This window comes from Pseudoliparis swirei, chromosome 11, assembly GCF_029220125.1.
Source record: "Pseudoliparis swirei isolate HS2019 ecotype Mariana Trench chromosome 11, NWPU_hadal_v1, whole genome shotgun sequence".
NCBI lineage: Eukaryota > Metazoa > Chordata > Actinopteri > Perciformes > Liparidae > Pseudoliparis > Pseudoliparis swirei.
In genome coordinates this window covers 21,476,412-21,491,411 of record NC_079398.1, presented here as the reverse complement: position 1 = coordinate 21,491,411, position 15,000 = coordinate 21,476,412, and the positions used below count along the sequence as shown (strand labels likewise).

The 15,000-nt window shown below is 39.6% G+C and overlaps 1 protein-coding gene across 1 annotated transcript in view; it reads left to right on the top strand.

Moving 5' to 3' along the window:
• galnt16 (UDP-N-acetyl-alpha-D-galactosamine:polypeptide N-acetylgalactosaminyltransferase 16) overlaps positions 1-14,200 on the top strand; it is a 49,710-nt gene extending 35,510 nt beyond the window's left edge. The window contains exons 7-15 of the mRNA XM_056426158.1: positions 493-580; positions 867-951; positions 2,131-2,234; positions 3,704-3,830; positions 4,621-4,713; positions 6,063-6,146; positions 7,272-7,392; positions 8,532-8,648; positions 13,521-14,200. Coding sequence (XP_056282133.1) covers positions 493-580; positions 867-951; positions 2,131-2,234; positions 3,704-3,830; positions 4,621-4,713; positions 6,063-6,146; positions 7,272-7,392; positions 8,532-8,648; positions 13,521-13,664 — 963 coding nt within the window. The 3' untranslated portion in view covers positions 13,665-14,200. The remainder of the gene's footprint in view (positions 1-492; positions 581-866; positions 952-2,130; positions 2,235-3,703; positions 3,831-4,620; positions 4,714-6,062; positions 6,147-7,271; positions 7,393-8,531; positions 8,649-13,520) is intronic.
• The last annotated feature ends 800 nt before the right edge of the window (positions 14,201-15,000 follow it).

Sequence of the window (15,000 nt, the reverse complement as noted above, 5' to 3'; positions counted from 1 at the left end):
GAGCAACAAGTGGACAGACGTGGGATTAAACCGATGAAAATCCATGCTTCACCTCTTTTGGCTTATATGCTTCATTAAAAACAAACATGAGATGTGACGCTTCCTGTCGTTATAATGATTAGTTGCCTTGAACTGAAGGGGTTTGACCTCTTTTCACTCGTTTCCCATCTCCACACACCTGCTTAGTAATTAACGCGCTGCCATAAATCCCTTCTCTGCACTTCATCAGTTATGAAAAAAGAGCTGTGAGTTCCCGTAGTAATTAATTAGAAACATAATGCTGTCGAGGTATTTACGCGACACCCTCCTTAACGTAGACATAATTGCTGTATTATGGATAAATGGGAATGTCTGGCCACCCGTGTGACTGAAATGTAATGCATTTATAAAATGTAAACATGCATAAAACACTGTCTGGAAAACGGCATAATGGTTCAAATATAAACGTTCAATCACATCTCAATAATCCCGTGTCCTTCTCCTCTCATGCAGGACCATACGCGAGTGGTCAGCCCCATCATTGATGTCATCAGCCTGGATAACTTCGCCTATTTGGCCGCCTCGGCAGACTTGAGAGGAGGTCGGGACACGACGCACAAATCATGCGATAGCACACACAGCTGCAGTGGAGGAGAACTCCCCTCGTTATGTGACTGATTACTAACCCTTCCAGAGTAATTCGAAACTCATGGTCGAAAAATTCCTTCACGGATCCGTCTGGAAAGTAAAGCTTGTGAAGCTAAAAGAGTGAAATGATGGACGTTCAGTTCAGCTGAAATACTCGTATCTTGTCTTCTTCTGCGGAAACAATGGAGGGGTTGTAACTGGATCTGCCTCTCTCTCTCTCTCTCTCTCTCTCTCTCCAGGATTTGACTGGAGTCTCCATTTCAAATGGGAGCAGATTCCCATAGAGCAGAAAATGGCGAGGAGCGACCCCACACTGGCAATCAGGTCTGTCTCCGCCGCTCGTCATCATCATCCCTCTTCCTCCTCCCTTCGTGCCGCTGCGGTCCGCAGAGTCAGAGGAATTGATTTCAGACCTGAACATGTCATCGTCAGCAGGATTTGACCCTTTTGTGGTCGACGATCACCGAGATGAAAAAAAATATATAGGATGAAAAATGTGTATGTTTTTTTTGTATTTAAGCGTATGTCACAACTATATAGTTGTCCAAGACCACAAAAGGGTCAAATCCCGCTCATGCAGAGAGTGAGTTGTAGGGTCGCTTCTCTTTTCACCAGGTGAAACCTTTTCTGCCTCGATGCAGCATGTGCGGTCGCCCTTGTTTAAAGATGAAATGGAAGAATCAGCTGCTTGAGCCCCTGTTATGTAACCCACTGTTTCTATGCTTTTCACTACCGGCCTCCCAGTGTGTGGAATCATGAAATGAATTTCTGAATATACAACATGTTCACACAAATCTCAAATCACAAAAGGAGCCCTCACAGGCCTTGACTTAGTCGGCTGATGTGTATTTTTATTTTATTCAGTCAATCAAATCAACTACAATACAATATTATTTTATATAATTACAAAACAGAAAGATGGAAACGGTATAGGTAGAAGCAAAAAATGCTTATATATTCCTATCCTAAATTAATATAAAATAAATCAGAAAATTAATATAAAATAAATAAAAAATAACAAATAAAACAAAAACAAAAAACTATATATATATGTATATATATATATATACATATATAAATATGTATACATACAGACATACTTCCACATAATAACAAAGAAAACAAAAAACTATATATATATATATACATACATATAAATAGATATACATACAGACATACTTCCACATGCATCTTCCATATAAATACGTTTTTTATCACATTTAAAACTTAACATTTGTTCTATTAATAATTCCCTTGAAAACCAAAAAGGAGTTCACCATTCTTACATCCATTTCAACATTATTCCATAATTATTCCATAAATAGATGTTGTGCTTTACTAGCAGTGAACACTCAGTAAGCCTGGAGCCTGTGGATTTGCCCCACTTGCACATCTTAAATGATTTAGAATTTAGAATTTGTGCTCAGTTCCTTACTTTGACATCATTTGGCTCTGGCTGCACTCGAAATGTCTCTCAGTAACTGACTCTGCTCCACTCGGCAGGACTCCCGTCATCGCCGGTGGCATCTTCACCATGGACAAGAGCTGGTTCAACCACCTGGGCCAGTACGACACCCACATGGACATCTGGGGAGGGGAGAACTTTGGTGAGCTCCTCGACGTTTACTGAGCTCGTCCTTCACGGGCCGTCCGACACGAGTGTTTACGCTGACCGGCTGGACCAAACATATCAGAACCTTCTCATTGAGCCTCGATATTTTCGTAAACTTCCTTTTTTCTAAAAGACGTTTACATTTTTGGTAGAGGAGAAGTAGGTGGGCAGGAGATCACACGGGTACTTTACGACGTATAAAGCACACTGAATATTAACTAAACTAAACTCTCTAAACGTGGACATCGCATCAGCCTCTGTATTATATTCCCTGGTTGCAACCCTTGAGTATTCTTCAATAAAATGAAAGAATAATTTCAGTAAATAAATAGTATTGTGCTCACAAACTAAAATGAGTATCAATCATTTAGACCGATAAGAAATGAAAAAGAACAACGCTTATACCGCCTCTTGACTGCCATGTGTGTTTGTAAAAAGATAAATAAATAAAAAAAGCTTTATCCAATGACACAGCTGTCACTAACGCAGAAATAATAATGGGAAATTCAAATTTGAGTCATGACAGTGACATTTATTATTAACATTTGATGTGGACCAGCGCGGATGCTTCTGGATGCTGCAGAGGCCCAGCGGCCTGCTCTTCAGATGCCAATTGTGTTTGCAGCAGAGCATTAATTCATCCGCAACAACGGCTGATTTACAGCTTATTTATCGCTTATTTACAGCTTATTTATAGCTTATTTATAGCTTATTTACAGCTTATTTATAGCTTATTTATATCTTATTTACAGTTTATTTATAGCTTATTTACAGTTTATTTATAGCTTATTTATAGCTTATTTACAGCTTATTTATATCTTATTTACAGCTTATTTATATCTTATTTATATCTTATTTACAGTTTATTTATAGATTATTTATAGATTATTTACAGTTTATTTATAGTTTATTTATAGCTTATTTATAGCTTATTTACACCTTATTTATATCTTATTTACAGCTTATTTATAGTGTATTTATAGCTTATTTATATCTTATTTACAGTTTATTTATAGATTATTTACATCTTATTTACAGTTTATTTATAGCTTATTTATAGTTTATTTATAGCTTATTTATAGCATATTTACAGCTTATTTATAGCGTATTTATAGCTTATTTACAGCATATTTATAGCTTATTTACAGCTTATTTATAGCTTATTTACAGCTTATTTATAGCTTATTTATAGCTTATTTATAGTTTATTTATAGCTTATTTACAGCTTATTTATATCTTATTTATAGCTTATTTACAGCTTATTTATAGCTTATTTATATCTTATATCCCTCTACTGCATCTACAATATATCAGATGAGCACGGCCATTGGGATGATCAGACATACTGTATATCTAGAGGTATATACATATAATATACATGTGTATTATTATATATGTATATACATAAAGACAGACTATCTGCCTACATACTTGACCTCATGCTCTGCGTCTGTCCTCCTGCAGAGCTTTCTTTCCGGGTGTGGATGTGCGGAGGAAGCCTGGAGATTCTTCCCTGCAGCCGCGTGGGTCACGTGTTCAGGAAGCGGCACCCGTACGACTTCCCAGAAGGCAACGCTCTCACCTACATTAAGTGAGTGGGTTTGCTCCGTTAGTCAGGACACCGGACATCCGCGTCTGCCGTTTGCCGGGCGTCAAATAGATTCAGCACGTCGCAGTGTGAAGTTAAGAGCGTCACACTTTTCACACGTTTTGACTCGAGCAGAATATAACGAATAAAGTAAAGAACAAATCTTTCCCCAGACTTCATGTGACATAACGACGTTAAACTGCATAATCGTCATCGTGAAACGGGTCTTCTTAGAGTCCGGAAAACTATCCAGCTTCTTCTGGATGAAACACAGCAAAGATAACAAACATGGACAATAATTATATAACTTCATAGGTTACTTTTGCTGTAATTAGTTTGAAGGTGTAAAATGAGCTCATTATGTTGTACAGTTGGTTGTACAAATCACCAAGTGCTATATGTATTTTGTTTTATTATTTATTAAGTAACTACAATGAAATACAGAGCAAATAAATATTTATGATAAAAAAGAAGGTGCAAAAAAGAAAGGTGGTGATTTCCCGGATTGGGGTCTTTATGCTGTGTGTTTATTTCCCTCTTTAGTTTTGTTTCATCACCTTCTGAACACAGACAATATTTACCACCAACGTGCCGTAAATGCAGCCGTGGTTGTGTGTCCGACACGCACCGAACTCTCTCGTCTGCCTGTTTGTCTTCACCTGCAAATACACTCAGAATTTGGGGAGGATGACATTCCGGAGGGAGACGTGGGTCTGAAGGCTCCTGCGTGTGTCGTTAGTGTTTCTGAGCAGGTGTTGTGTGTGTGTGTGTGTGTGTGTGTGTGTGTGTGCAGGAACACCCGGCGGGCTGCCGAGGTGTGGATGGACGAGTATAAACAGTACTACTACTCAGCGAGGCCGTCGGCCCAGGGCAAGGCCTTTGGCAGGTCGGTCCACTTCACTGTCCCCCCCACCCTTCTTCTCTCAGCGTACAGTTACACATCCACTCAGTTTGTCTTTTTTATTGTATATTTGTGAGACCTTGATAAAAAAATATTTTTGTTATTGTTTCAGTCCGGCAATGAATCTGGTCAACGAGTTGTTTTTACCAACACTCAACTCTTGTGATAGAAGATAAAGATATCTTTATATCTACACTACCGTTCAAAAGTTTGGGGTCACTTCGAAATGTCTTTATTTTTCAAAGAAAAGCACTGTTTTTTCAATAAAGATAACATGAATCAAAAATACACTCTATACATTGTTAATGTGGTAAATGACTATTCTAGGTGGAAACGTCTGGTTTCTAATGAAATATCTCCAGAGGTGTATAGAGGCCCATTTCCATCAACTATCACTCCAGTGTTCTAATGGTACATTGTGTTTGATAATCGCCTTAGAAGACTAATGTCTGATTAGAAAACTCTTGTGCAATTATGTTAGCACAGCTGAAAACAGTTATGCTGGTGATATAAGCTATACAACTGGCCTTCCTTTGAGCTTGAAGTTTGAAGAACAAAATTAATACTTCAAATATTAATCATTATTTCTAACCTTGTCAATGTCTTGACTATATTTTCTATTCAATTTTCAATTCATTTGATAAATAAAAGTGAGTTTTCATGGAAGACACGAAATTGTCTGGATGACCCCAAACTTTTGAACGGTAGTGTATATTTGCATGTTGAAGTGCCCTTGAGCAAGACACTCACTGCAGCCCACTCCTCCTTAATGATGGGAGAAATGCAGAGAGGAATTTCCCCACTGTGGGATCAATACAGTGTCGGCTACATTATTATAATTATTCTTTTTTTTCTCACTACTTTCTTATGTGCGCTTGTCATGGTTCTATGTATCTAGTGATATTAACAGTTAAGACCATTAAAGATTCACTTTCTGAATATATTCTTGACAATCGTAATTGTTTTGTCGATAAAAAAAATCTAGAAAATACTGAACAAATGTGACAAAAAGATTATAGCTATTATACTAAATATGAATTTCCTGATTCCTCCAATAATACATAATTGAGTTGCTGTCATGCATGACAAAGAAACGCAGCAACGCCTCACACTTAAGGAGCTGGAACCAGAGAATTATGTGTTTTTTTGACACAGTGGATTTCAACAGGAGGCGCTCTTTGTGGAAAAGAGTTATTTCTGGTTCAACACTATTTTTTATGACCCCCCCCCCCCCCTGTTCGTGGAGTCTGTAGGTTCATCTTCTTAACATCTTCATTTTCCTCTGATTCTCTCTACTGCCTCTGCATCCTCTCGTGTTTCTGTTCGTCCTGCAGCATCGCAGACCGTCTGACTCTGAGGCGGAAGTTGAACTGCAAACCTTTCCGCTGGTACATGGAGAACGTCTATCCTGAGCTGAGGTACGACGCTTCGGACTGAGCTGCCGGTCACTGGGATTTAGCTGCTTTTTGAATTATTATTTCGGTCTCTTGTGTTTTTCCACGTCAGAAAAGTTTAAATTATCGTCATGAATAAATATTATAAATAGATTTTAAAATAGATTTAAAACCCAGAATTTCTTTAAATATTTTTAGTGCTGGATAGTTCACCCCAAAATACATATTTTTCCTCTTACCCGTGATGCTATTTATCAATCTAGATTGTTTTTGTGTGACTTGTATAATAATATCGTCTGTCGTGACTTTCTCTTCATTGCGATGGGACTCGACTTCAATGCATTTAAAAAAGTCACCACAGCCATGTCTCTTTTTTATGAATCATGACCCGGTTACTCAAGATAATCCACGACTTGTCGGGATCTGTTTCTTTGAGGAACATTAGTTGTGAGAAAATGATTCTGAAATGAAAAATCCAGCTCACGCTCTCAGATTTAAGGCGAGAACAGAGAAACCCGAACGTGAAAACTGCCCTCGAGCGTCAAACGCTGCGCAGTGAAGGCCAAACATCCAAGTGTCCTTTTTTAATGGAGGCTTTTTTATGACTACAAGTTATCATGGAATTTATAGATGACTTTCCTGCCTGACCTCTGGATATAATTGGTAGTTATTTAACACCAAGGAGGGCCAAAGTATCCTCCAAGCACAATAAAAAATAAACAAATATGAAATACTTGTGATTTCTCGGAGCCAAAACGCTGTGTTTGCAGAAAGAAAAGACACAATGATGAATGCAGTCAAAAATTCTTCTTCCCAAGCACCTAAATCGGAAAAATATGTGAACTTGGATTTATTTTGACCCCACGTTCAAAGCCAATGATGTTAATACATCTGATTTGGATTGAAACATCTGAGTGGGGTATTAGAGTTGATCCCTCCAGCTTGTTTCTTAAGCCCCAGCTCATCATCTTCCTAATAACTATGGTTTCTTGTATTGTAATTGTATATTTTCATAAGCGCGTGTTGTAATTACTGAGCGTTGCGAATCAATTCCTCGACGGGGGAACCAGTCAACTGGATCCATCTGTTCTCTTCTCGTCACAATGAGACCCCTCATCGGCCTCTCTCTCCTCCCTCGGGCTCCCTCAGGGTCCCGGAGAAGGAAGCGGTGTCCAGTGTGCTGAGACAAGGCGGTTTGTGTCTGGAGACCCGTGGGACCGATACACTCGGCCTGGCGGAGTGCCGGGGCATCGGAGCCATCAGGTCGCAGGTCAGCGCTCTGCCACTCGGGCGAGACTCTCAAAGTCTGAAATTGTGGTCTCAATCTGCAGGGATTTCAATTCAATTTAATTCAGTTTATTTGTATAGCCCCATTTTCACAAATTATAAATTTGTCTCAGAGGGCTTTACAATCTGTACACATAGACATCCCTGACCTTTGACCTCACATCGGATCAGGAACAACTCCCAAACAACCCTTCAGGAGAGCAACAGAGGAGGATCCCTCTCCAGGATGGACAGGTGTAATAGATGTCATGTGACCAGAAGGACAGATTAGAGTTAAAACACATTCAGTGAATATGACAGAGTGTATGAATAGTTGGTAGTCGGCATATTTCTAGGTTCCAGGTTTGACCTGATAATCACACGGATGCTTGGATTCATACACAATGTAATGACTTATAGTCAATATTGATTCTGCGATTGCTCTGGCAAATTAACGTAAAGCGCGGGAACGTATTTATCAACACGTTAATGCCACGATCCTTCAGTCTGCAACTTCCGGAGCCTGTGTGGGGGTACAACGTATCCTCTGTTGCTAGGTTACAGAGCTGATAATAAACAAGTGTTATCAATCATCACATGAGGGAGTGCACGCCTGAACTTTATTCAAGTTTGGTCACGGTCGTGAACATTAGTCACTGCTGAGCTTTGATCATTATATTATATTATATATTTTTTAGTTGTTATCTTTGAAGCCTCCCACCTGTGGCTCAGATGAAAGCCGGCAGGTGATACATGGAGATCCGAGCGTGTGTTGCCGTGGCTCGGTGTGACAATAACTTGCAACAGTTTTTCCTTTTTTTTTAGGAAGTAAATGCAAGTTTGTCAATTTTTCCGGCTGCATCTCTTTTGAATTTGTTGGGGTTTCTAATCGACAGTTGTGGAAGTCAGTAATCCAATAAAGACATTTGTAACCTTTTGAAACCCAAACGCATCACGTCAAGATCATTCATCTGGATCCAGGGTGAACGTACCAAGACACATGAAAGCACTCACGTTAAATGGAATACTCGTCCGTTATAAATGAATGAATCACACCGAAAGTCCCTCGATTTGAAGCCAAAAATGTCCACTCTGTATTTTTTTGTAATTGAGTCATCCTTTTTTTTCTCCTGTATTTTGCAGAGATGGGAACTAATAGAGCCTCTGATCCGGCAGCAGGACCTCTGCCTGGCCATTTCCGCCTTCGCGGCGGGGTCAAAGGTCAAGATGGAGTCCTGCAATGCAAAAGAGCCCAGACAGGTGAGAAGCAAATAGTGTTAAAAAACAACAACATGAAAACCTGATCTATTGAAAAGAAATGTAAGTTCCATAACACATTTAAAGAGATGGGGGGAAAAGTATAATATATATATATATATATATATATATATATGTGTATGTATATATATATATATGTGTGTATATATATATGTGTATATATTAGGGCTGTGAAACGATTACAATTTTTAATCGAGTTAATCACAGGTTTTTGTGGATTAATCATGATTAATCACATATTACCGATATTCTCGGTATATTTTGTGAGAACATAGAGATTTATGACAAAAGACGGATATATACATTTATACATTCTTCTATACAATGGTGCTGCAACTCAGCAGTTATTTAGCAGTTTTCTTCCATATGGAACATTAATCCATCTTCATCCTAAACAGAATGTTTAACCCTCCTGTTACCTTTCGGGTCAATTTGACCCCATTCAATGTTTAATGTCGGTGTTCTTTGGGGTCAATTTGACCCCAGGCTGTTTTTCACTGTGTCAAACATATAAAAAATATCAACTTTTTTTATTTATTTAAAGGGCTATTTAGGTAGTCAACAAACAAACATAAAGTACCTCACACTTAAACTTGGGAAGCAATATTAATTCTAATAATTTTCTGGAGGTTTTAATTGCTGGGGTCAAATTGACCCCGAGGGTAAAATATGTTGGTAAATGTAAAGGTAACAGGAGGGTTAAACAGAACATTTTCCTCTTGTTTGTCAACCATTAACTCCACCATGACACAATCTAAAGGCCTCTAGTCTTCCTCTAGCAGCTGCTGAGGCAAACTGACTGTGTGGGTTTTCTTCATGAACTGGGCCGTGATGAAAGGGACGGCGGGGACACCGCTGCAAAGCTGAAACCTCACCGACACGGACAGGTGGACAGATTGACAAGTGACTTTTTTTGCTCGGTCGATGCGCGCGCACGGAGCTCTGTGGCGCGCGAGACGGAGATCGATAAGTGTTAACGCAACGCGAAGAGACAGAAATGACATGCTGCTATGGAGATACGATCAACAACAGACGTTTAGTTTAATAAAAGAACAAAGACGTGCTATAGAGAACATGTCAGGGGGCGGGCCAATCTCTTTAATGTCATGCGATCTACCAACACTACGCGCGATCGACTGGCAGGTCGCGATCGACGTGTTGAGACCCTGATCTACAGGAAGTAAAAGTCGTAACAAGGTTTCCGGAGGTGAACCTGCGGAAGGATCATTACCGATGAACAGACCGTCTGCATGAGAGCGGACAGAGTTCAGATTGAAGTGGTGGATTGGAAGCTCATTTTGCAAGTGACTTTTTTTTGGTCCCGACGACCAACAACAGACGGATTGGAAGCTCATTCTGCGCATGCGTTAAATGCGTTAAAAAAAAAAAACTAGTTAAACCTGTAATTGAATTAACTGAGTTAACGCATTATTTTTCACAGCACTAGTATATATATATATATATATAATGTGTGTGTTTATATATATATATGTGTGTGTATATATGTGTGTGTGTATGTGTATATATATATATATATATATTTTAAACAAGGTGCTCTGTAAAGTGATGTTGTTAACTCAGGGTTAACAACAGAGACGTGGAATCAGCTTTAATCTGGCTCCATCAGTCACTTTGACAGAAGGTCTCGTTTTTTCCCAAACGGTTATCTCGTTTTGGAACCAAGCGGCTCGTTCGTCCTCGGCGTTGAACTCGGACGCGAGAGACGTGGAGACGAGAGCGGCGGCTCCGGGCCCGGCCTGCTGGCGCTGATGCCAGGAGTCCAAAGGAAAGGAGGAGCGCTCCATTTCTACAGACGCAGGGGGAACAAGCGCTCCCGTACCGTCAGACCGCACCCTGTCCCTCCCCAGTCTCCCCCTGTGTGAACCTCGTCCCCCCCGACCCGCGTTGGCTGCCGGGTGAGATATATGACACCGGAGAGGGAGTCAATAAGCCGAACCATGTGTGTGAGCGCGGGGGCCTCCTGCCAGGCCCGACCATGTGTTTGGCCCTCCTCTCGTCTCTCTGCAGGCCCGTCACAATCCCTCGAGAAGTCTTTGGAAAGCGGCCCATTAACAAGAAACCAGTTCTTGCTGTGGGAGCCTTTTGACATCTTTGTCCTCTGTGTTTTAATCCCGCAGAGAGGGGGAAATAAATGTTGTTTTGACTCTTCTCTTTGAAGGAAAGAGCACTCAAGGCATTACCTCTGAAGAGCAGAGTGATGGTGAAGAGGTACGACGTGAAGCCGTCCCGTATGACGGAGGCTTTTCTCTGATCACAGTCTGGAACAGCCGTGCAACATTTTATATTCTTTGCATTATATAAATGTTTTATAATAAACAACAAATAACAAGAAAAAAGTTTCACTCAAGAGGTTATGTCGAGCGTTGCTTTAAGATAAGATAAGATACTCCTTTATTAGTCCCACAGTGGGGACATTTCAGGATCACAGCAGCGGGTGCACATTAGAGCATTAATACAAATAAAAGATAAAAATAAAACACAAAGCACAATAACAATACTAAATACTAAATTCTGATACTTTTTTTTATTTATTTTGTTTTGTGTTTTATATTTATTTTCATTGATGCTCTGATGTGCACCGCTGCTGTGATTTTTGAAATTTCCCCACTGTGGGACAAATAAAGGGATATCATATCATACATATCATAAAATACTAAATATACAGAGGAAACAAAACATATACATACGGCAGTGACCAAAGTGAATTTCCAGCAGGATAAAGTGTCCAGGAAAATAAAGTGCTATCTATAATTTAGTCCAACAATGATAAATATAACGAAATACTTGGAAAGGTATTGGCATGAATTGGACATATTTCCAGACACAGACAACTCAAAAAGTATATTGACGTCTATATCGGACCTCCCACAAACGTTGGTTCATGTTGCGCAACATGTGAAGCCCTTAATGCACATAATCACATAATCACTAAATCACAAAATCATTGTTACCAAACTCATTCTTATTTCCATTCTGAAATGTTCATTTCCTCCCCGTCTTTGTTGTGTCCACATGCACGCACTTAAAGGCACAGCGCGCTCGTGTAGCAGGACATGTTTATAACAGTACATGTTTACCGTCGCATTGAAAATGCGGAAGGTAATGTTTTGATCGCCGTGTATTTATTTATTTATTATTTATTTATTTATATATTTATTTGTATGCGTGTTACTCGCATAACTAAAAAAGTATTAAACCGAATCGCATGAAATTTGGTGGGATGATTGGTTATTATCCGGGGACCATTTGATTAGATTTTGGGATCGATCGGGTCAAAGGTCAAGGTCATGAAAAGGTCAAGATCTTCTTTTTACCATAGCGCCGTCAATTTTTATCCAATTGGCATGCAACTAATGCCAAAATGTTCATAATTCAATGCCCAATCTTGTGATATGAGAAGGTATGCGCTCTACCGAGTGCCCATTCTAGTTACAGTATGTGGCACACACACACACACACACACACACGTTAACACACGTAAACACAGATGCACTCTCCCTCCTGTGGGATTTGAAGATTAACCTCTCATTCACCTGCAGACTTCGTGAAGCCTCCAGATGGTTTGGGCCCTCTCGTTCTCTGCCGTCGCCTTAAGTCCGGCTCTAACCGGTTAATCGGCGAACTAACGAACAAATCACTTTTACCCGGTGGATCACCGGCGGCCTGTTTCTGGACTAGTTACAGCGTCTCGGTTGAAAAGAATATTGAATTCATGGCAAATCAAAGAAATCCAGCCAACATTTCACTGACTGGAAATCACTTTACTATGTAATAAATTTTAAAAAAGAAGCAATAACTGAAGTTTGAATTACATTCAGAGGGTGAAGGAGTGTAAGTGGTTTTTTATGACCATAAATGGATATTAGGAGAAAGTACAATGATACAAAAAAACGATACACCATAATATGAGCCTGTGTCCTCTCGGTGATCCGCCGCCTCCTCCGGATTTGAGCATATTCACATCCTTCACTCGAGGAGAAGTAATAGTCATTGTTCTGCAATATACACTCATTTGTCAGTGTATACCTCGCCAAAATGAAGACAACAGTCCTGCAATTAATTCTTCTTTCACAAAGGTTATAATGTTCAGTTCACGGAGCCATTTTAGTGGCGTCGAATCAACTTTACGGTCGCCTCGGAGGCTGCAGTTTGTGGTGCTGTTGAAATTTGTTACATCATACTGTCTTCAATGTTATGTCCTACCCATTTAAATCAATGAGGCCGAAGTAAATAACACATAACACAAAGCCGTTGCCATGGTTTCACAGTCGCAGTTACTCACTTATGACTTCAGTCCTGCAGAGGAAGGAGCGAGGGCCGCTCAGAGGGTTGCAATCTATCCTGCTTTAATTTAAGTCAACATAAACCATAAAACTGGCCTCTGTGATTTGTATGTTATATTATTGGATTTTTACACTGATGTTAATGTGCAAGTAGCACTTTCCAATCAACGCCTTCATTTGTAAAGTAACTCAAACTGTGAAAAAAAAAAGATGATTATCTTTGGAATGTAGTGGAGTAAAAGAACAAAAGAGTATTAAAGTATTCGGTCCTCCAAATGTGTCCTTTACTGTAGAGTACTTGAGTAAACGTGCTCACTCTTTCACTTCTCAGTGAAAACAAAGCGTCTCGTCGGGCTGCTGACAGCTGGCTGTCCTGTGGCTTTCACACTCAGAGTCCAACAAGTCAACCATTCGCCTGGTTTCTGTTATTCAGGTCTGACTCGGTCCATGAGTCGAACAGGAACCGTCATTTATCATCAGGAAGCTGGACGTCTGAAAAAAAGAAAGAAAAGACAGATAAATTCATGTTTTTTTCTTCTCTCTCTCTCAGAAGTGGAAGCCTAAAGGCCCGGCTCTGCAGCACATGGTCAGCGGCCTGTGTCTGGACAGCCAGACCCCGACGGGCCCTCTGGTCATCACGCAGTGTCGCCCCCAGATGGCCAGCCAGTCTTGGGAACCCCAAATAATCACCTGAACACGGCGGCGAGCGCAGAGTGGCGAGCGCACGTTCGTGAAGTCGACTCGGAGCGCCCGCTCTCCGGGTCGGAGAGCGTCCGTTGAAAACATCGGGAAGGCCTCGTCCTCCGTCCTCCGTCCTTTGAGGGTGCCGCAGTTTATTCTACGTAATCTTAAGCTTTTCACACAAAAAACTGTTGCACATCTGACTTTTTCTTTCATTTCTGTATCTATCCTGGTCGGCGGTTTCTTTGCTTATATCTGGAGTCGGGAGGATTGCCTCAGCGCGTGAATACTTCTGATGACTGTGTGGACCAGGGCAGCTTCGTATGTAGCCTCGTCACCATGTTTTTTATTTGTATTTCTGAGTGCACCATGCAAAGCACTGTCAGGAACATTATTTATTGTTTTGCATGGTCAGACCCAAAGAATGTTTTTTTCTTTTTTCTGTCTCTCTACGAAGTTTTATGTAAATATTTGAAGCAGATATTTGCTTCATTTTTTGTGTCAGGTACTCTATATGTTGTTTAAAAATAAAATGTGGTAACAAAAGAATTATTGCTCTAATTATTTGCAAAGTAAGAATGGTGTGCTGTATGATCTTATGATGTTTGATCTATATTAATGCGGTAAAGACGAAGACAAACACAATATCATCTGAACATCAAACACTAGTTTCATAATTTTAAATAACAACGACGCTTGTTTTAAGTCAGAATGTCCTTTAATTCTTAATCATTACAAATATCATTGACAGCGAAATATTTAAAAGTGAATCCGCTCTGAGATATTTATTCAACAAATATTTAAAACATGTAATAAAGAAAATGTGGAATATTTCATCTGTGTTTTATAAATGCTGGTAGTGTCGATAACTGGAAATACATATTTCAACTTCTATTTTATGAATTGACGACCTCGAGAAGATGAATCCTACCGACGTTGGTTATTCCCTGACTTGTGAGTTAAAAATGTTCCACTCGTCCCAACATTCAATTTATGGCATAACTAAAACATGCCTCAGCAGAACTTTGAGATTAATATTAAGACTCTACTTTAGCGTGCTATTTAAATTAGAAAGTGCAGTCGTGTTACTGGACTGAATGTGGTCTAAAACATGCAACATACAATATCATCATGGTACATCCTAAGCTCTTCATATTTTTTATTATTATTTTAGTTATATAATATATATTTTTCTGACATGAGTCATTCGGCATCATATAATGTGTTAGTTTTGGTAGTTAAAATACATTTTGTTGCTAAAATTGTGTTCTTCATTCTACTCAAATACAATTTAGAGTGCAAGACTTTCTACACCGTTATACTTTTACGAAAGGGACAAATCTGAGTGC